At 41.4% G+C, this 19,042-nt stretch overlaps 1 protein-coding gene across 2 annotated transcripts in view; it reads right to left on the bottom strand.

Moving 5' to 3' along the window:
• Positions 1 to 19,042, bottom strand: part of cacna1g (calcium channel, voltage-dependent, T type, alpha 1G subunit) — a 258,783-nt gene that overhangs the window by 51,230 nt on the left and 188,511 nt on the right. For both annotated transcript variants that reach the window (XM_044179327.1, XM_044179328.1), the window contains exons 21-24: positions 16,468 to 16,591; positions 10,646 to 10,714; positions 8,483 to 8,667; positions 762 to 888 (exon numbers count right to left, since the gene is read on the bottom strand). In XM_044179327.1, the coding sequence (XP_044035262.1) occupies positions 762 to 888; positions 8,483 to 8,667; positions 10,646 to 10,714; positions 16,468 to 16,591 (505 nt within the window). The remainder of the gene's footprint in view (positions 1 to 761; positions 889 to 8,482; positions 8,668 to 10,645; positions 10,715 to 16,467; positions 16,592 to 19,042) is intronic.

Here is a 19,042-nt window from a genome sequence, read left to right as displayed (position 1 = left end):
AGGTTAGGGGGGTAATGTTCGAGGGAAGCATCTATAAACATACACACTGATGTATCACAGATATATACATACAGTAAATGAATATATGATCACAGGTATATATCTACATGTATGTAAGTACATGCATTTCATATATTGTATATTTCCAGAAGATTCATACAATTTCCAGAGAATTTCTGATTTTTTAATAACTATATCCAACAAGTCATGTTCTTGGGTTTTGTTTTGAAGGATTTTGAGACGGAGCCAGGTTAGCTGATTTTCCCTGTTTCTAGTCTTGTAAGGGAGAGTACAATGAATTCTACGGATGCCTTTTAACAAATGACAGCTTCAAATCACTCCCTCATCGTCACAGCCGTTAACCCTTCATGGCACTACTTTACTTGGATAGATGGTTTATGGGCATAAACATGCTGATGGCAGATAGGCAGGTGCTTGAACTGCGGCAAGTGCAAAGAGCTCATTGGAATAGATTTGTCTTTGGGCTGTTAGCCATGAAATCTCCATTGCGACCAGATAAGCATTCATAAGTGTCCTAGCATATGAGTTATAATGTGGAGAGTGCATGGAAAAAGTAGTTTTCTGCTAAGATTTCGTGATGTATGTACTACCAAGACGGGACAGGAGAAAGTGAAGAATTGTCTGTCACATGTCGCGGTAGGAGGAGGATAATGTTTCTGTGTCGCAGCCGTCTAGACTGCTCACTGTCTTTTTGTTCTCTCATTATTTCTGTCCGTATCCTCCTTTTCCTCCCCTCTCACCTGTACTCCCAGGATGCCAAAGATAATGAAGAAGGCGCAGCATATGACCACGATGTTGCCGATGGGCTTCAGTGATGACATCAGGGTCTCTACCACCAGTTTCAGCCCTGGGGCTCTGCTGATCACACTGGAACACAGCATATAATAGGATATTAGTGCACTACCTGTATGTGTTTGAGTGTGTATGTTTGTGCAGGGCTGTATTAGGTCACTTACAGTACAGCTCATACCAGATGGAGCAGGGATGCCTGCAGCGTTCCAACCCGCAACCCCAACACACCCCCAGGCCCTCACCCTGTCTGCACACACACACCCTTTCTTTTTTTCTTGATTTCCCTTCCACAGCCAGAAACCCTTTTTTCTCATTTGCACACACACATTCAGAACTTGTCAAACTGAAACACTTGTTGGCTTACAGACAAATTAACTTCTCTTTCATTCACTCCTGCTCTTAAAAAAACACCTCTTCTCTCTTTCACACCTCATTCTGCTTCCTTCCATTTCTGCAGTCAAGGAAACAGACACATCTAATTAAGCCAATGGACTGATGAGAATGTTTAATTAGTGCCAGCATGGCACCCGGCATTGCGCTGCACTGCAGCTGAGCTTCTCTGATGGAGTAAAACACAAACACACACACATACTACATAAAACCTGCCAATGCGTGCACATACAGACACACACACACATACACACCAAAGTCAATATGGTGTGATAGATAAGATGATACATGAAAAGGCCTAAAATAAATGCTATACAGGCAAAGAGGCTGTGAAGGTGATAATCTGCGCTGCCTTTCTACACCTGTCTATTAGTATTTGTCTACATTGTATGTTTTCCCCTGAGCAGACAGTTGAGTGAAGGAAGAGTCAATAGAACATTAAGAGAATATATGAGATAGTAAAAGGCCAGAACCGACCAAGGCCACTGATCAATAGCTCTGATCAGAGAATATCAAGCTGATGGCTACACCTCATCGCTTTGCACCTCACTGCGTCTCTTGACATTCTATTGAAAACCACATTGGGATGTAGTACCACCGCTGAGCTATAGAGGGTACTATTGTTCAAGAGCTGCATCTTCATGTGTCTGCTTTTAGGATTGATGCAGTTGTATGAGAACATATTTGCATTGAATTCCTCAGCAAAGGCAGGGATCTAAGTCCAAAAGTGTTCTTGTCTGGAGAAGAGTTCTACTTAAGCAATTATACATATATGGCAAACAAGACTGTCTTAAAACATATTAGGTCATTTCGTAAACAAGACTTGAAAGTCCTGAACAGGAAATCACGACAGCATCATCATTGTGATATACTTGTTAAATATAAAGTGTTAAGCTTTGACAGCTCAATTTTGTATTCAGATGCCCGTTTAGTGCATAAGGTAATCCATAATGCATGCTCCTCCACCAGTAAAGCGCTTTGTTCAGCTGCACTCTGAGCAAATGAGCACAGCTTCAAGGGGAGATTGTACCATCCCTAAACGAGGCCCTGCCTTTGCACAATCTGCTTTTCCTTTTAAAGCCATTTAAGAATGGAATAAGCTCAGAGTTAAAAAATGGATTTTAAGCAACCAGTCTTGTCAGCATTAATTTGCAATTTTCCTAACTTTGGATATATGTATGTAATATTTTGATTTGTATTGTGTTTTGTATTTAATCCTATGAAATGTAGTATGTGTGTGTGTGTGTGTGTGTGTGTGTGTGTGTGTGTGTGTGTGTGTGTGTGTGTGTGTGTGTGTGTGTGTGTGTGTGTGTGTAAATGCCTGCGTGGGTGTCAATAGGTTGTTGGTCCATAAGTAGTGGAGATAATAGGCTTTGCTCTGTGTTTTATTGTTTCACCTGTCTAGGGACTACAGATGCAAATTTGCTAGTAGCTAAATCTGGTGTAAAGCATCTTTTCTCTTTTTTGAGATTAATGTATCTTGTACATGGTCCCTGATATAAATAAATTTAATAAACTAAAGTAAATTATGATACTGTAGAGTACTGTATTATTGTACTAGAGTACAGTGAAATAGAAATGCAAAACACTGCAATGATCAGTTGAAGATGCTTGTTGAATCCATCTTTTTTAGTCAAAATTTTGCTAATCATGATGTTTTAAAAGTATTTTCATTTATTTGTTCATTTGAACATGTTTTTGCTCCCGATCTGGGCCAACTTGTCATCCTTTCATTTGTGTGCGTGTCTCTCTAAACAATTTAGAAAGTTAAAAAAAGTGAGAGGAAAAAGAAAAACTAGCTTGGGAAGAGAATAAATACCATAACAGTGGAGGGAGAAAGAAAGTAAAAAAAATGCAACTTGTTGGGGAGGTCAGTGAGTTTGCCGTTCTCCAGCTCAGTCCCTCAGATCACACATTACCTGCAAAAAAAGATGTTTCCACACATTGCTGCTTTGCATATGAAAACCTCAAGCCAACCTCTCTAGCTCTTTACATCATGTTCTCCTTTTGAGCTCCACTCTGACAAATATAGTGAAGTGAAATGTTATATTAAGGAGGGGAACGAAGGAGACACGAGCCTCTTTTTATGAGTCAATAAACTCTGATGATGCGGTACATGAAGGACACACACTGCGATGGGCTCCTCTCCGTAAAGTCTATTTGCATGACACAAAAAAAATGGATGAGGAGGAGCTGGATGGAGAGAGCCAGAGGGAGAAAAGTTAGCGCTCACTTCTTCTAATCTACCTCTCTGCATAATTTCATAGCAGTTCACAGCATGTCCTTGTTTTGTGTTCTATACAAAGGAGTCCCGCAATGCACAAATACCTGCACACATGCACCACCCATCTCTCTCCTCCACCAGCATATCTCTCACACTTAGGAAAGAGAACAACAAGTCGGGCTTAAAGTGGCAGGCTGGTTCCCACAGTGCAAACACTGGGTGTAATTAAGAGACGTGGGGAGATAGAAATAGGGAATAGCGGGAGGAGAGGAGGGCTGGTGAGTTGCAGGGATATAGAGGGAATAAAAAATGAGGCAGCTGCTATTTTCTTGCTTTTTTGTCTAAACTTTGTTTCTCGCTCTGACTTGCTGTGTAAATTTCTTCCTACTCTTTCCTGTCAAACTTTACCACTCACTGTTCTTGTACCTGCCGGTAAATGAGCGAAATGGTAATGTAAACTGTAAGCTAATGAATTCAGGTGTCACACAAACATAATCTAAACGTCTCAAAGAATGGTAATTATGCGCTTAGAGTTAACTGGCCGCCGTCAAATACATGGCATGATGGTCAATAAACGTACACACTAGTTAGCAAACACATAAACTACCCAATGGAAGCCTTGGGATAATTACATCATCATCAAGTGACAGATGAGCGCAAAGGCTGAGCTGACAGGGGTCGACCACATGGGGGATTTATCAATAAACAAACGTGTTGGCCAGGCCTGAGCTCACAAACACCACAAACTTGTTTAGATCAGTCTGCCTGCAATGCAGCCTGGGAGTGTGGCAGGTACAATTAATGGATACACGGCAGTGGGGAGGGGTTTCTAGGTTGCAGCTGCATTGTCGATGGTGTAGGTGGTGATGGGTGACATAAAAGTGTCATTTGGTGACACAGGTTACTAACCTCCCTGAGGCCGGCCCTCAGCTCAGGTTGTGGGCTTGATGAATGACTGCAGAGGTGTGTGTATGTGTGTGTGTGTGCTGTTAAACAAAGTTGTCACACGCACAGAGGCACACACACACGCACCCTCCTCTACATACAAAAGTCACCTGCGTTCTGCAATAGTACACACACAAACACATGTAACAAGCAACCCAACAGGATGATGACGATGCTGCCTGTGTGAACCCCACGTGCAATACACTGCCAGAGGGGAAATCACAGAAGAGGCTCATATTTAATGCAAACAGGCAGCGAGCGTGAGTCTGCCACAATCTAACTGGAGTTATATTGAAACTAACATGGAAGCTTTATGGATGTCTGCCTTGTGGTATGTTTGACAGGCACAATTGGGAGAATTTTGGAGAGAAACTTTATATCTTAGATGTTTTACTCATGGAAATGTCACAAATATTTTTTACAAACATTACAGGCTTACTGTGTATCTCTTATAATGTTTAAAATTAATTTAATTACATTATACTTTTTTTTGACATAATGACACATCTAACAAACAGGCTTTTTGCCGAGAGAAATGAATGCATGTGTGGTAACTATGTTTAGTTATCTCTTCCTAAGAGACTTTTAGTTTAACTTGATTTGTTTCCACACAAATGAGCATGAAATGATGTGCCAGAATTAAACAATCTGGGCAGTTGATTTGTATTAAATTCCACTAATGATGAAAATTGAAATTTTGTTTACTGACTTTATGAATCCGCAGATAATGATATATGTTTACTATAATGCGCAATATTGACTTTGGGTTACGTCTGTCTTCATATTTTGATAGTTGCAAACAGTTACCTTGCATACTTTGTTAGCATGTCATACAAGTGATACCCTAAATATCATGCCATGCAGAAAGGCTTGGACGACGTCAATTTTGAAGCTGTTTTTTCCAGATGTTGGAGTGGAGGGGTCCCTGAGGAGAACAAGGATACAGCAACCATCACAGCTGAGAATGAGGGAGAAAGGATGAGGCTGTACCTCTCTTTAGGCCTTAATATCTTATGAAGCTGTTTTTTTAAAGCACCATGAAGACCCCCATGAAAAGAAATGAAACTAGGATAAATATTTAGGCTATAGATTTTTAGAGCCACCATCTAGCAGTTATTACTGTTACTGGCACATAGTGGTGGCTGCTTGGGAGACATAGCAACAGAAAATTCACCTGTCAGAGTTTGAGATGCCACTTTAGTGGGGATGGAAGGACAAAATGAGGAAACTATGTTTTTTTTCCAAATTTAGCCAGATTTGTGGGGACATGACTTAAGCGAGAAGATGTCCCAGTAATGTCCACACTCTTTCAGGGAAACGATGACTGGACTAAATTGCAACTTCATGTCTCCACAGATGTGGTCATGCACAGTACGATGCCTCTGTGTCTTTATTGTGTTTAGATCTTCAGATTGTAGCTATAAGATGGTGTTTTCAGAGACAGGCCCTTGTCCCTAAAACACCATTGAGCTAGCTTTGTAACTCTGTCTTAGCCTACTTCCCACAAATTTTCAAATTAGCCATTACTTGCTATATACAATTAGTGAAAATTCAAAAAGTATATTATAGGTTTTTTGCCACCTTTTTTTTCCAGAGACAGTTTCAGATGCATCCAGTTTTGCAGAAGCACTTGAAGTGCCAACATTCACTACTTAAACAGAAACATGGCTTTAATGGAACACAAGCAATAATTCCACTCTGTGTTGACCAGGCTGAATCATCTCTAACAGAGTTTTAAGTACCTGCAGTACACTACCAAGCCACACAGTATACGCACAGCAGCACACTAATAGCTAAATATGCTATAGCCTTTAATGCTGTGCTCCTCCTTTTGGACTGAAAGTTAATAACTACCGTAAAAAATGATTTTACAGTATTGCTTTCCCGTAACTCATCCGCATCCTCGAGGGAGGAGAGAGCCAAGCTACTGAGCTCAGCGCTGTCCTCTTTCTTTTTCCATCCTCTCCTGTTTCTCCCTCCCTCACTCTGTGCCTGTCTTCATAATCCCATTCTCTCCCTGCCATTTTGCATTTTTCTCAAACTGAAGACATAATTTCCTAGAGAAATGGTTGCTATTTGCTCCCAATATTTCCCCCAAATTTAAAATTTGTCCAATTTCCTCCTGTAATTGCTACACGTTCTAATCTGACTTTAAAACCGTCACTACTCAACATTAATACAGCCACAGCCTTGCCACCCTCTGGGGATTAAATAAGGGGAGGGCAAACAGCAGAGTGACTTAGATACAGAGGATTCAGCAGCAGTTAGAATGAGATACTCTTTTCAAGTGCTCGGTTTGTCACAGTTGCACCAGATCTAATTAAAAAGCCTTTTGTTTGACAGCAAGTGCACACTCTAATGTCACATGAACATTTCACTAAGTGATCAGCATGCTAGTTTTTTTTTTTTTACTAATTAGGCACCATAGTGGCAACCAATCCAAATTCTGAAGTATGTTGTGTGAAGTATCTGATCACTGTCTGCTGCTGTTCCTATAGCATTTCAAAAGACCCTCCACCATCCCAGCCCCCCTGCAGGCTCTGAGTGTGTTCCCCTATAGGGTGGGGGGGAATCATCACTCTCCACTCCCTGCTGTGCTGAGCTTGATGTTTCCTTGTGGGGGAGTGACAAGGTCAGAGACTAGTTGCCAAACATCAATACTAGTCATATTCTATATTCACATAATAATCTATTCCAAATGAGTTGGCTGACTGAACTGCAGTAGGTAGGTCTAAGTTGAACCAGGAAGTTCGTCTGTAAACACTGATGGATGTTTACAGCGGACAGTTGTACCGTTCACTTTTGCTTTTTCTTCTTAATAAGTTTGGCTAAATTGGGGATTTTCTTTAAAACCTGTATGATTGTCTGACTGCTCGTGTTTCTTGACCTGTTTGACTTTTTAGCAATGTTGCAGCTTTCCCAGATCTCAACAATTCCTTGGTGAGTTTAATGTCGTTATTACTGACAAGAATGATGGCCCAAACTAAGAGAATGAGACCCAGTAGTAATAAACTGGAGTCATCCTTTAACATATATACATACGTACATACTATCTGTCCTGCTAAGACTGTAACACAATCACCACTCAAGACGAATGCTCATAAAAACATGCACATTTACTGCAAAAATACAGAAAGATAATGTCCAGCACATACAAATTCACTACCTAGTTCACACACATACATATTACAGTAGGAACTCATAGAGGAAAGTAAGAATTTGAAGGCAGGGGGAGCGAAAGAAGTCTCGGCACAAGATTTCACTTTCATGTCAAAGGTGAAAGTTAAAAAAGCAAAAAGAAGGCAGAAAAGATCAGTGATGTTTATTGGGTAAATTTGGCAGGATGAAAATGAATATTTGATTTTCGTGCTCTTCTTGAGAACTGTGATGAAAATTCAAGAGAGGGCAAAGCCTCGAGAGCTCCCCTTCATGAGATGAGACGCTGAGCACGCGGCTATGAGCCAAGTCAAGCGTGAAGCCACACACATGCAAATGGTCTACACGCAAACACACACTGAGGCCAAAACTAAAGGAGTGCGCACACGTAAAGACCCTGTCTGATATTACACAAAAACACACATTCTTGATTTCCCTCTGTGTCTTTCTTTCTCTTTACACACACAAATATTTGGAGATGTAAGCACAAATACAGTCTCCAAATTGGTGATTTCCGCCTTATTTCCGCTCAAATAAACACAACTGAGCAAGTGTGTACATGCTGACAATAACACGCATGATTGCACACTAAAATAAATGCCTGCACATACACAAAAATACACACACATCTCCCAAAAGCTCCAGAAGGTGGTACATGTCAGAGCTGAGAAAAAGCTCAGTTTGTTTCCACCTCCTTAAAAAAAATCCACATCTTTCGCTTTTGTCATCCCATGAGTCTGGGAAATGGAGAGATTTAAACCTATATACAGTATGTGGGGGCGGGTTGGTACTGGCCTTTTAATATTGCTCACCAAGTATGTCCAACCACTGATTTGTATAAAAGTATGAAAGGTAAGACCTTACTTTATGATTCATATCAACAGTTTCAAGGGTGGTTGTCTGTCTTCTCAGTGTGTCTCAGTTTGTTTCAACATCCCTGGGAGAAGCACTTACCGTAACGGCCTCAGGGTCCTCAGCAGCCTCAGCACTCTGAGCATGCCCAGGATCTTGGTACCAGAATCGGAGATGAGAGACACCAGGATGTCAATAACAGAAATCATCACCAGCATCCCATCCAGAATGTTCCAGCTGCTCCTCAGGTAGGCCTTGTCCCCGAAACACCAGCCCAAAGCTACAATCTGGACACAAATAGGACATAAAGGCATGGTACATGAGCATACACTATAGCAGAGTGTAGTTACTGTATGTTACTGACATAGCAGATAACACAAAGGGTAAACTGCTGAGGCACCAATATGGTTTGGATACATTTCAAATTTAATATTAACTCCAAATGTAAGTGGCATAAAATGATACACAAATCAGTAATTCAATATCTGTTTTTGTCTGTGCGTTTGCAGATCTGTTTGTTATGAAGCCATTTTTTGTATTTATTAGGAGTCGATGCTTAATGTCCTATATGCATTGCTTATTGACTTTGCAGAGCGATTGTTTACTTGGAACTTGGCAGTGAAGATCATAAAAGCTTCAAGCTTCCCAAAACCTCATTTTTAATTCTATAGGTTCCACTCATCATTTATTCTGCCCATAAAGCAATTTGCATTCCAGAAAATAATAGAGACTGGCTGGCTTTGTGTTTTTTTTTCCAACTCAAAACTTATTAAATCAGGCCAAGACAACTATTCTTGCTTCATGCATTTCTAAACACCTACTGTAACTGAAGAGATGAGAGAGCAAGAGCGAGAGGGATAGAAGATCATTTACATTTGCAGATGCTAATCGGTGCATAACAGTACATAATGTGGCAGGGGGATCATGAAAGAGACTGATCAAACTTTATCAACAAAGACAGGTCCAGACAGCCTTTACTGACTCTTCACTTTGTGTAGCTGAATTCAGCATTGAAACAAAGTGCATTTTAAATACTTAAATGTTATACCTAAAACTTTGAGGTAATTATACTTTGCCTGAGTATTTCTATTTTATGCTACATTATACTTCTACTGCACTACATTTCAGAGGGAAATAGTGTACATTTTACTTCTCTACAGCAACTATATATTCTAATACAACACAATGAAAGGAGCCGTTCTGTTTGTATTGAAAGTACTTCATCAGTGGTGGAAGAAGTATTCAGATCCCTTCCAAGTAAAAGTACCAATGCAAAAAATAATACAGTAAAACTTTGAACACCAGACTTTTACTTGTAATGGAATATTTTTACATTGCGGTATTCCAACATTCATGTAGGTAAAATATGTTGGTAGATAACATAATGTTAATTAATAGAGATTGAATTAAACAGCTCCTCGAAATCCTCAAAGTTCTGATTTGGCAAAATGTTTGGTGATAACCAATTCACTATTGTTTTTCGCACTACATTTAGAGGAGAGATTACTTGAAAATTAAATGATACAACCAGTGCTCTATGTGTGGGTGTGTGTGTGTGTGCGTGCAGGCCCTACGTTCGTGAGCCCGCCAATTGCTCTAGGACCAAAAATAGAGACAGAGGCTTTGAATGAGTGACACCAATGAACTTTCCTCCCCTCTGCCTCTGCTCGCTCCTGCCCACGCCTGCATGGACTTCCATTCAAAGCTGGTCCATTTGAATACTGGCGAGACAATCCTCCGCTTAGCATTATGAAACAGCCCTGAGAGTGCGTGTGTGCGCATAGTGTGTGTTCACTGTCTGTTTGAGTCTCAATCTCTCATTCTCTTCCACCCCTTTCTCTCCAATTCCTCCCTCTTAACTCTGTTTTCTTTTGTATTTTGGGGGCTTACGGTACATGCGGGTATCAGGCAGACTCTGTATTTTCTCTGCAGCTTTGTGTCTGAGCGGTTTTTCTGAGTCTGGTTCGGATTTCTAAATCTTGTGCAAAATTTTTACATTGTGAGTGAACACAGATGTTTCATCTTGTTGCTTTCAAAGCTGGAGACAAGTGATGAGGTATGGGTACTGAAAAATCCTGACCTACCAGATATTTTGTGACATAAGTGCTGATGTCAGCTGAGTGATTAAGTTGGTAATGACTTCATGGAAGAATGCAAAACAAACATGTACCTCTAAAATGATAACCATAAGTAGACACAGGCCATAAGATGCAAGTTACATGCTACAGAATCAAGATATTTACAGATATTTATATTTAATCTCACCTTTATAGTCATCTCAGCCACAAAGATCGCTGTGAAGATGTAGTTGGACAATTTTAGGAAGATTCGCTCCTGTAGTAAAGAAGGAAGAGAGACTTGGTTGAGTTGAGGTACATGCTAACAGCTCTAATGATTCACATTTTTGTTTTAAGCATGTTTTTCAACTCAGTTTGTTCTTTGTCTTCTTCTAAATCGATCTAGTGTGCAGTTGAATAATGTATGAGGGAGCTATTTTCCATACACTATTTGAAAAAAATTCTGTACAAACATCCCTGTTGCACTCAGTAATGATGGCTAGCAGGCAATTACAAAGTTTACTATTTATTAGCACTGCTGGAAATATTCAAACAAGGCATCTAGTCTTTGGGCCTAAAATCTTAATTGTTTCCTTTTACCAGTGGAAAAAAAAATATGACAATGTTCACCTCAATTTTGCATTACGCAAATAAACTTGTTCCCTGAATCAAAACAGTTGCACTGGGAACAAGTGGTATTATATCACCTGTGGAACACTTGGTGAAGCATTTCAGTTGTGTTGAGAATTTCAGGCTGAAATTGGCAGTTTTCCAATGAAACGAGCATGGTGCATCAGGTCCTTTATTTTTTTCAAACAGTCAATTCAAAAAACAAGCACTATCATTTTGTTTTCTGAGTGTGCATACAACACAACACCATCAAGACTGAGCTATTAGATCTCCATCTATACACACATTACTGCACTCCATGCTTCCCTGTTGCCTGAGGCAGCATGGCTCATTGGTGTGTGTGTATGCAGGAGAGGATGGGAGCCTATTTACTGAGCTAAACAAGGTCTGAGGAGAGAAAACAAGCAAGCTAGCAAGCATAAGATCCCTTCACCGACTGCTTATTTACCCTACTTCCCCTCTGTCTGAGAAGACACAACCCTGTCCTGCCACTGACTGTCTGTGTACTGGATGTGTGTGTGTGAGCGGGTGTAGGTGGCTGCCTTTCCCACGGCCTCTGACTGCCATCACCCATGCTCCGATGAACACAAAATCACACACACAAACACAGACATGGCAGTCTGCAGCGCTTTTTTTGTGAATCCTCTGGGAATGTCAGGCATGACATCACTGGGAGTGCTGGCGTTGAGAGGGTTTATAAATTCCAGGCTTGACAGCAGCCATTCCCGTCCTCTGGGAATGAGTTTTCATACTTCCTTTCATTATGAACAAACAGGCATGTGGTAGGGAATGAGAGAAGGGCAAGAGAAGGTAGAGGGTAGGGGGAGGGATAGAGTGAGAAAGAGGTGAAAATTCATGCTGTATCCCTTAAGGAGGGCCAAGAGGATGGCCTTTACTGATGGTAATAGGGAGGAAGTGAGGGCAATCCAGGCTGACCTGAAGATGAAGATCAGGGAGGCCAAGGAGAAGTATAGGAGGAAGCTGGAGTGGAGGTCTGGAGCAGCATGAAGAACATCACTGGCTTCAGACCGACTGGCAGCAGAGGAGTTGAAGGCAGCTTGGACAAGGCCAGCGAACTTAATCTATTCTTTAACAGATTCGACACACTGCTCATCCCCCCTCTAACTCAGCTGCTGTCGGCCCTCAGACTCCTCTGTGTCCACTGCTCCCCCCTCCTCCATCTTCCTGGGAGAGTCCTACTCCCCCCTCAACTGGCTCTGCGGCCAAGGGCCCTCTCCAGACTAACGACAAGTCGGACTACAGACCGGTGGCACTGACCTCCCACATAATGAAGACCCTGGAGAGACTGGTGCTGGAAGAGCTGCGGCCCATGGTCAGACCCCTCCTGGACCCCCTTCAGTTCGCTTACCAGCCCCGGCTGGGAGTTGAGGACGCCATCATCTGGGCAAGCCGGCACGCACAGTGAGGGGTATGTTTTTTGACTTCTCCAGTGCTTTCAACACAATCCGACCAGCCCTGCTGGGTGAGAAGCTGGCAGCGATGCAATCCATGTCCTGGATTGTTGACTACCTGACTGGCAGACCACATCACGTGTGTCTGCAGCACTGTGTGTTGGACAGCGTGGTCAGCAACACTGGGGCCCCTCAGGTGACTGTCCTCTCTCCCTTCCACTTCGCCATCTACACAGAGTCCTGCCACCTTCAGGAGTTTTCTGATGACTCTGCTGTGGTGGAATGTATCAGCAGTGGTGATGAGACTGAGTACAGGGCTGCGGTGGGTAACTCGCGGTGGGTCTCATGGTGTGAGCGGAACCATCTGCAGCTCAATGCGACAAAGTCTAAGGAGCTGGTTGTAGACCTACGAAGGGCCAAGGCACCAGTGACCCCGGTTTCCATCCAGGGGGTCAGTGTGGACATTGTTGAGGACTATAAATACATGGGAGTACACATAGACAATAAACTGGACTGGGCTAAGAACACTCAAGCTCTTTACAGGACGGGCCAGAACCGCCTCTATTTCCTGAGGAGGCTGAGGTCCTTCAACATCTGCCGGACAATGCTGAGGATGTTTTATGTCTGTGGTGGCCAGTGCTATCCTGTATGCTGTTACATGCTGGGGCAGCAGGCTGAGAGTAGCGGACGCTAACAGACTCAACAAACTGATCCGTAAGGCCAGTGACATTGTGGGGGTGGAGCTGGACTCTCTGGCGGTGATGTCAGAGAGGAGGATGCTGGCCAAACTACATGCCATCTTGGACAGTGTCTCCCACCCACTCCATGACGTGCTGGTCAAACAAAAGAGTACCTTCAGCGAAAGACTCATCCCCCCAAAATGCACCACAGAGCGCCACAGGAAGTCATTCCTGCCTGTGGCCATCAAACTCTTTAACTCCTCCCTCTAAGTGTCAGTCTATATGAGCCTAAGTCATTAAACTGGACAATGGACCATTAACATCACTGCAATACTTGAAATAATTGTGCAATATCCTCTGTTTTCAGTTTAATTTATTGATATTTATTCATACTTCTATTACTGCTGTGCAATATCCACCGTCTCCTAATAATCTTAATAAGCTAAGCAACATGTAATTTTATTCAAGCTACTTTTTGTATGTTTCAGCAAATTGAAATGAATTAAATGATGATATGATAAAAAAAGTCTAAATGAAGCAATATGCACAAATTCAGAATTTTCTCCAACAAGCTCTAAAAGACTAAACAAATACATTAGCTTGCTAGCTATAATAACGTTACTGTATGTCGATAACATTAGCTGTTGCCATTTTAGAAAATTAAGCAAATTATCAACTTTAGGTTACTTTTTCATGTGTACTCATATGTTGGCCAAATTAAATTAACTAAATGATAAACAATGTTAGCAGGCTAAATATAGTTTCTCTAGCAGGCTAAATATAGTTTGCTTGCTGAAATATGTAAATAGCTGTAGCTGTTTAAATTAAGCACAGTATCAACTTAAGTTTACTGTACTTTTTTCCATATGTATACTTACATTTTGGAAAATTGAAATGAAATGAACAAATCGATAATAAAAATAAGTGTAATTAAAAAAAGCTAATTTGCTCAAGTGGTTTTCCCTCCAGCCAACCACCCACAGGTGATGGCTTTTCATTGTGTGCAGTGGGTGCTTCCTTTAAAGCTCTTGTGTATTTTAAGTTGAAGATTGAAAGAAACAGATTGTAACAGACACTGACAGGAATCCAGGGCTCAAACGGAGTAAAACTCCTCCCTCTTGCCTCCCTCTACTTCCTCAACTCTGATGGTGGTGGTGCTATTCCCGGTTCAATGCTTGGCGTACAGTGTGTCTGACCACAGCTCAGGGAACCACAAGCCATCAGCCTGAAGAGCTCATTCTAGCTCAGCCTGGTTTGAAGTAGCTAATGCGGCGGAGGCCAGCAATGACTTAAACTGAGAGGCACTTTGCTTAGTTACAAGCCAGTGAAAAACAATAACCAATACTAAACGCTTCCAGTAGGTAATCTTCAGTGCTCCACTAGGCTTTATACAATGGCAGCCCCAGATGCTAGAGAGGTACTTTCTAACTTTTAAGGAGCTCAAAATTCTACAACTGTATAATCATAGCAATAAATTATTAGAGCACTATACATAAATGCATTGCTACATAAAAATATTGCTTAATGCATCATTCAATTATGCAATTACAAACCCTTCCTGTATTCCAGAGCAGACAGAAAACAAGAGCCACCCACACCTCCTGGAAAGCTTTCATCAGGGTCCAGTGTGTAGCGCCATCTCTCTATCTTAATGGTGTCTGGAGCAGATGACGTGGATGCAGAAAAGTTAGAATGATTGTATTTTATACTGTTAATGCTGATATAATTCAATTTTGAGCTCTAGACAGTGATGTATTGTCCCCTAGCTCAATTAGGAATAATAAATCATAATAGGTGGTATAATCATCCTCAATCATTTCCACTGAGCAACAGGAAGACAGTATCCAGGCAACCTCCAACACCAAACCAAAACAGCAGTAGACTTCAAGCCAAATACAAAGCGTGTGACATAACTTCCAGGACAATGAACTAATTATTCAGCCTGCATTCCACACTAAAATGTTGTGACTAAAACATTTTATCTCTGTAACGATGACAAAATTTCTATTTAAAGAATATAACATATGTCTTTTGTCAGGCTGGCGCCATGGGTGATGTAAAGCAGGTACTTCAAAAGAGTAGCAGCGGCGTGATAAATTATACATGCTTGGTTGTTATAAACAGCCAAAACAGGATCAGCGAGTGGAAATCGATTCACAATCGGCTTCATCAATTCATAACAACCCACACAGACAAACAAATAGCATCATGCAATGGCCACCCAGGCAAATGAGATCTACAGCAATAAGCATCGCAGTTCAAAACTGTAATGACTGCTCATTCTCTTGTTTCGGGCTGCTTGCTGTGTCATACATTTCCATCTCATTTCAATAATGGCCTTAGGGTGCAGACTGGACACAACGGCCACGGCAGGAAGCTGACAAAATATATGTGCATCCGAAATACTGCTCTCTGATCTGAATGTTAGTGTGGCTGCTGTGGTGGATTTTGTGCATTTGCGTGTGTTCTATTTACATATGTGTATGTGTAAAGGTGAGTGGCAAGAAATCATCCTGTCTATATGTGTGTGTGTGTGATCTCTCTGCCCTGATTGCCTGTGGGGCGCCCTCCATTTGTTAAACATCTCCTTTCCTGGACATTAGCCACGTACGCCAGCCCACAAATAATTGAATCAATTACAACGGCACTGTCTCCTCCGTGTTTCAGTCACCAAACAAGCAGAACGGAGCGTTCCAGCGAGGCCGAACCGCAATTAGGCCCATCCACGGAACACCTCGCTTGGTGAGGAAAAAATAAATAAATCACAGTGATAATTATTGTGTTTATGCATGGAGCGGCAGGGCTGCGTTCTGCAGCTATTGCTGGAAGTAGCAAAGGACAAAGGAGTTAAATGTGTGCGTGTGTGTTGCTGCAAGGCATTCAGCCAGCCATCCTCTATTTGAAGGGATGGTGCATTAGCTGAGGAGGTGATGGTGTTGATGATGCAGTGCAGTAGATACAGGGGTATAGCACACATTTCCCAAAGCTATTGGCTCACAGTCAAACAGAAGTGGCTCCCCGCTTATACAAAGTTCCATTTCTCAAACCACAGTAGCAACTTTTGGCTTTTGGGCGAGTGTGTGTATATATATATATATATATATATATGTGTGTGTGTGTGTGTGTGTGTGTAGGCCTTTTTGCCTGTCTTTCCCTTTTCTCCACTTCTTTTTTGTTTGTCATTGAAGACTGTGAAGGCATCACACTCAAGTTGTATCTTTTCATAGACTCTAACTTTACAGAGCGAATAGTCACATAGTGTGTAGTGAATAGTGTGTTTGCACTCTTAAACATGTTTTGAGACTCACAGCACTGGCGGGGTCGATGCGAGGCCTCTCCATGGCGATAGTGATGCAGTTGAGGAAGATGATGACCAACACAATATGGTCGAACATCTTGTGGTTGATGATCTTATTGCACAGGACCCGAAACCTGACAAAAAATACATAGAAATTTTACATTTCAGTGACACCGGAAATTGACTTGACATACACTGTAGATATGCAACTAAAACAAGCAAGTGTACCAACAAGTGTGTGTTTTGGTATGATAAAAGATCCCAGATTACTGCTTAATACTTATAACCAGAGGCGCTACTAGTTAAAGCAATAGTAGCTGTGTTGTAGCTTTTAATTTCAGAGCATTTGATTTATTGAATGCTGTCAGGATATAAAGAGAATTTCAACAAATACAACAAAAAATGCTTCAGAAATACATGACCTACCCTAGCTTTAAGTAAAAGCAGCAATATTGCAATATAGAAATACTCCATTACAAGTAAAAGGCCTGCATTGAAAATGTCACTTAAGTAAAAGAATGCAAGTATTATTAGTAAATGCAAGAAAGATGTCCCCTGTGAGTGTTATACTATTATGTGTATATTATATTATTGGATTATTATTACTGATGTTTTAATGTGTGAGTAGCAGTATTGTAGTAGTCGAGGTGGAGCTAATTTTACCCATTTTACATACTGATGGTTAGTTTAACCTATATTGCATCATATTTTATAAACTTATCACATGTTTTGTATGTAAAACCTTAATCTGCAAAGGAGCCTAACTAGTAATCAGTCAAATGTGTAGTGGAGTACAATATTTCCCTATGAACTGCAGTGGGGTAGAAGTATAAATTAGCATTAAATGGAAATACTCAAGCAAAAACAAATGCCTATCCAGACTGCAGCTCAGTCCAGCCATGTTCTATAAAACCTGAAATGATATTACATACAGTACAAGGACATATGCTGAAACACTGTGCACACGTTACAAATGATGAAAGATCTCATTCAATTTAAGAGAGCTTGTCTCACATACAGTAACTCTGTAATGAATCGCTGTAGAATTAGGAGTCATTAATTATGCCTGACTTTCATTACACGACATGAAAAGGTTCCCAGGCTTTTAGCTTGTGACAACAGAGAGAAAGAAAGAGGGAACGCTTGTTATATATGGCACTGGAAAGGATTAAACCGCGCATCAAATCCGCTTTGATGGCTCATATCTGTCTAAGTATACAGCAGGGGACAATATTGTGAGGCTCAGATATGGATTTTTGGCTTTATTTGGCAATGCAGACATCATTGTGTCAACACTTCTGAGTGTTGCTGAATCTGTGTGTGCGTGCGTGTGCGTGTGCGTGTGTGTGTGTGTGTGTGTGTGTGTCATCTGACTGTGGTGATCATTATGCAAAGAGTATACCGACTGGATGAGCTAATTCCTCTTTGATATCCACACGCCAGAGCCTAAAGAATTTTAGTGTTTTCTTCGAGCAGGAGGGAGGGAGGACACATGGCAACCACACACCTCTGGTGCCAGCTCCTCCTCAGCGGTTTGAAGGGCTCACGTCTGGCTGAGAACTTTAATGTCAAGTTCAAATGGCCCCCAAGACTTACAAACACACACACACACACACACACAGACACACACCAGAAAAACCTCGGGAAAAACCTGTCACCACACGCTCAAGCAAAAAGCAAAAATACCCCTTTTCTGTCAGACCTGGGACTTGAAAAAAAATCACTGACATCTTGATGCATGGATGTTTATATGAAAAAATTTTGACAAGTGTTTGAAGCGTTCCCCTCTGATGATATTTACTGACCTTTTGAGTTTTCTGGCATCAACGCTTCAACTGCTTCTAAATGACAGTTGAAATAATTTACTTATTGATTACAGTTAGTTTTATACTTTTAAAATGCCACTCAGTGTATCCAAACACTGCTCTCTTACAAATTCTCTGTAAATCTGCACATTTTCCCAATATGTCTTTTAACATTGTCAACTAACTCTTCATTTTCTTCATCTTGTCAGGGTCTTTTAACATCTCCGTGGTGTTTTTGCACTGCACTTCCCAGAAATCACCTGTCACTTTCACAGTGTAGGTGGCAGTGTGACATGTTTGCTTGGATCTTCTGCTGCAGAAGTTTGAGTTTCTGTCGGTGGTGCTCAGGCAATGGCATGACCTCCAACAAACCAGAGACATAAACCGCATCACTTCCTGTGTGCTGGATGATTGCTTTCCAGGAAAGAGCTCACAGATGCCGAGGACAGTTAACAGTTTTCTTCAGCTATAGGCTGAATCACTTTTATGTTATATCATTCGGCACTGGAAATTTGCAAGACAAAAAGTTTGGACATAAAAATGCCACAGATCATTACTTTCACTATTTGTAATTCTGAAACATCCTCCCTGCTGCCTATTTGTTCTATTCTTATCTGTATCTTATTATGTGCTGCTCAGATGGTCTACTCCTCCCACAAGGTTCAGTATAGTTCCACATAATCTAATCATGTACTGTACGTGCACAACCCTCAGTGAGCCCTGCACATCCCTGGTCCCCATGTTGGTAGACCACTTGTTCTTACACAGCCCATTCTTGCG

Source organism: Siniperca chuatsi, linkage group LG20, assembly GCF_020085105.1.
Source record: "Siniperca chuatsi isolate FFG_IHB_CAS linkage group LG20, ASM2008510v1, whole genome shotgun sequence".
NCBI lineage: Eukaryota > Metazoa > Chordata > Actinopteri > Centrarchiformes > Sinipercidae > Siniperca > Siniperca chuatsi.
This window is presented reverse-complemented; position numbering and strand designations above follow the sequence as displayed.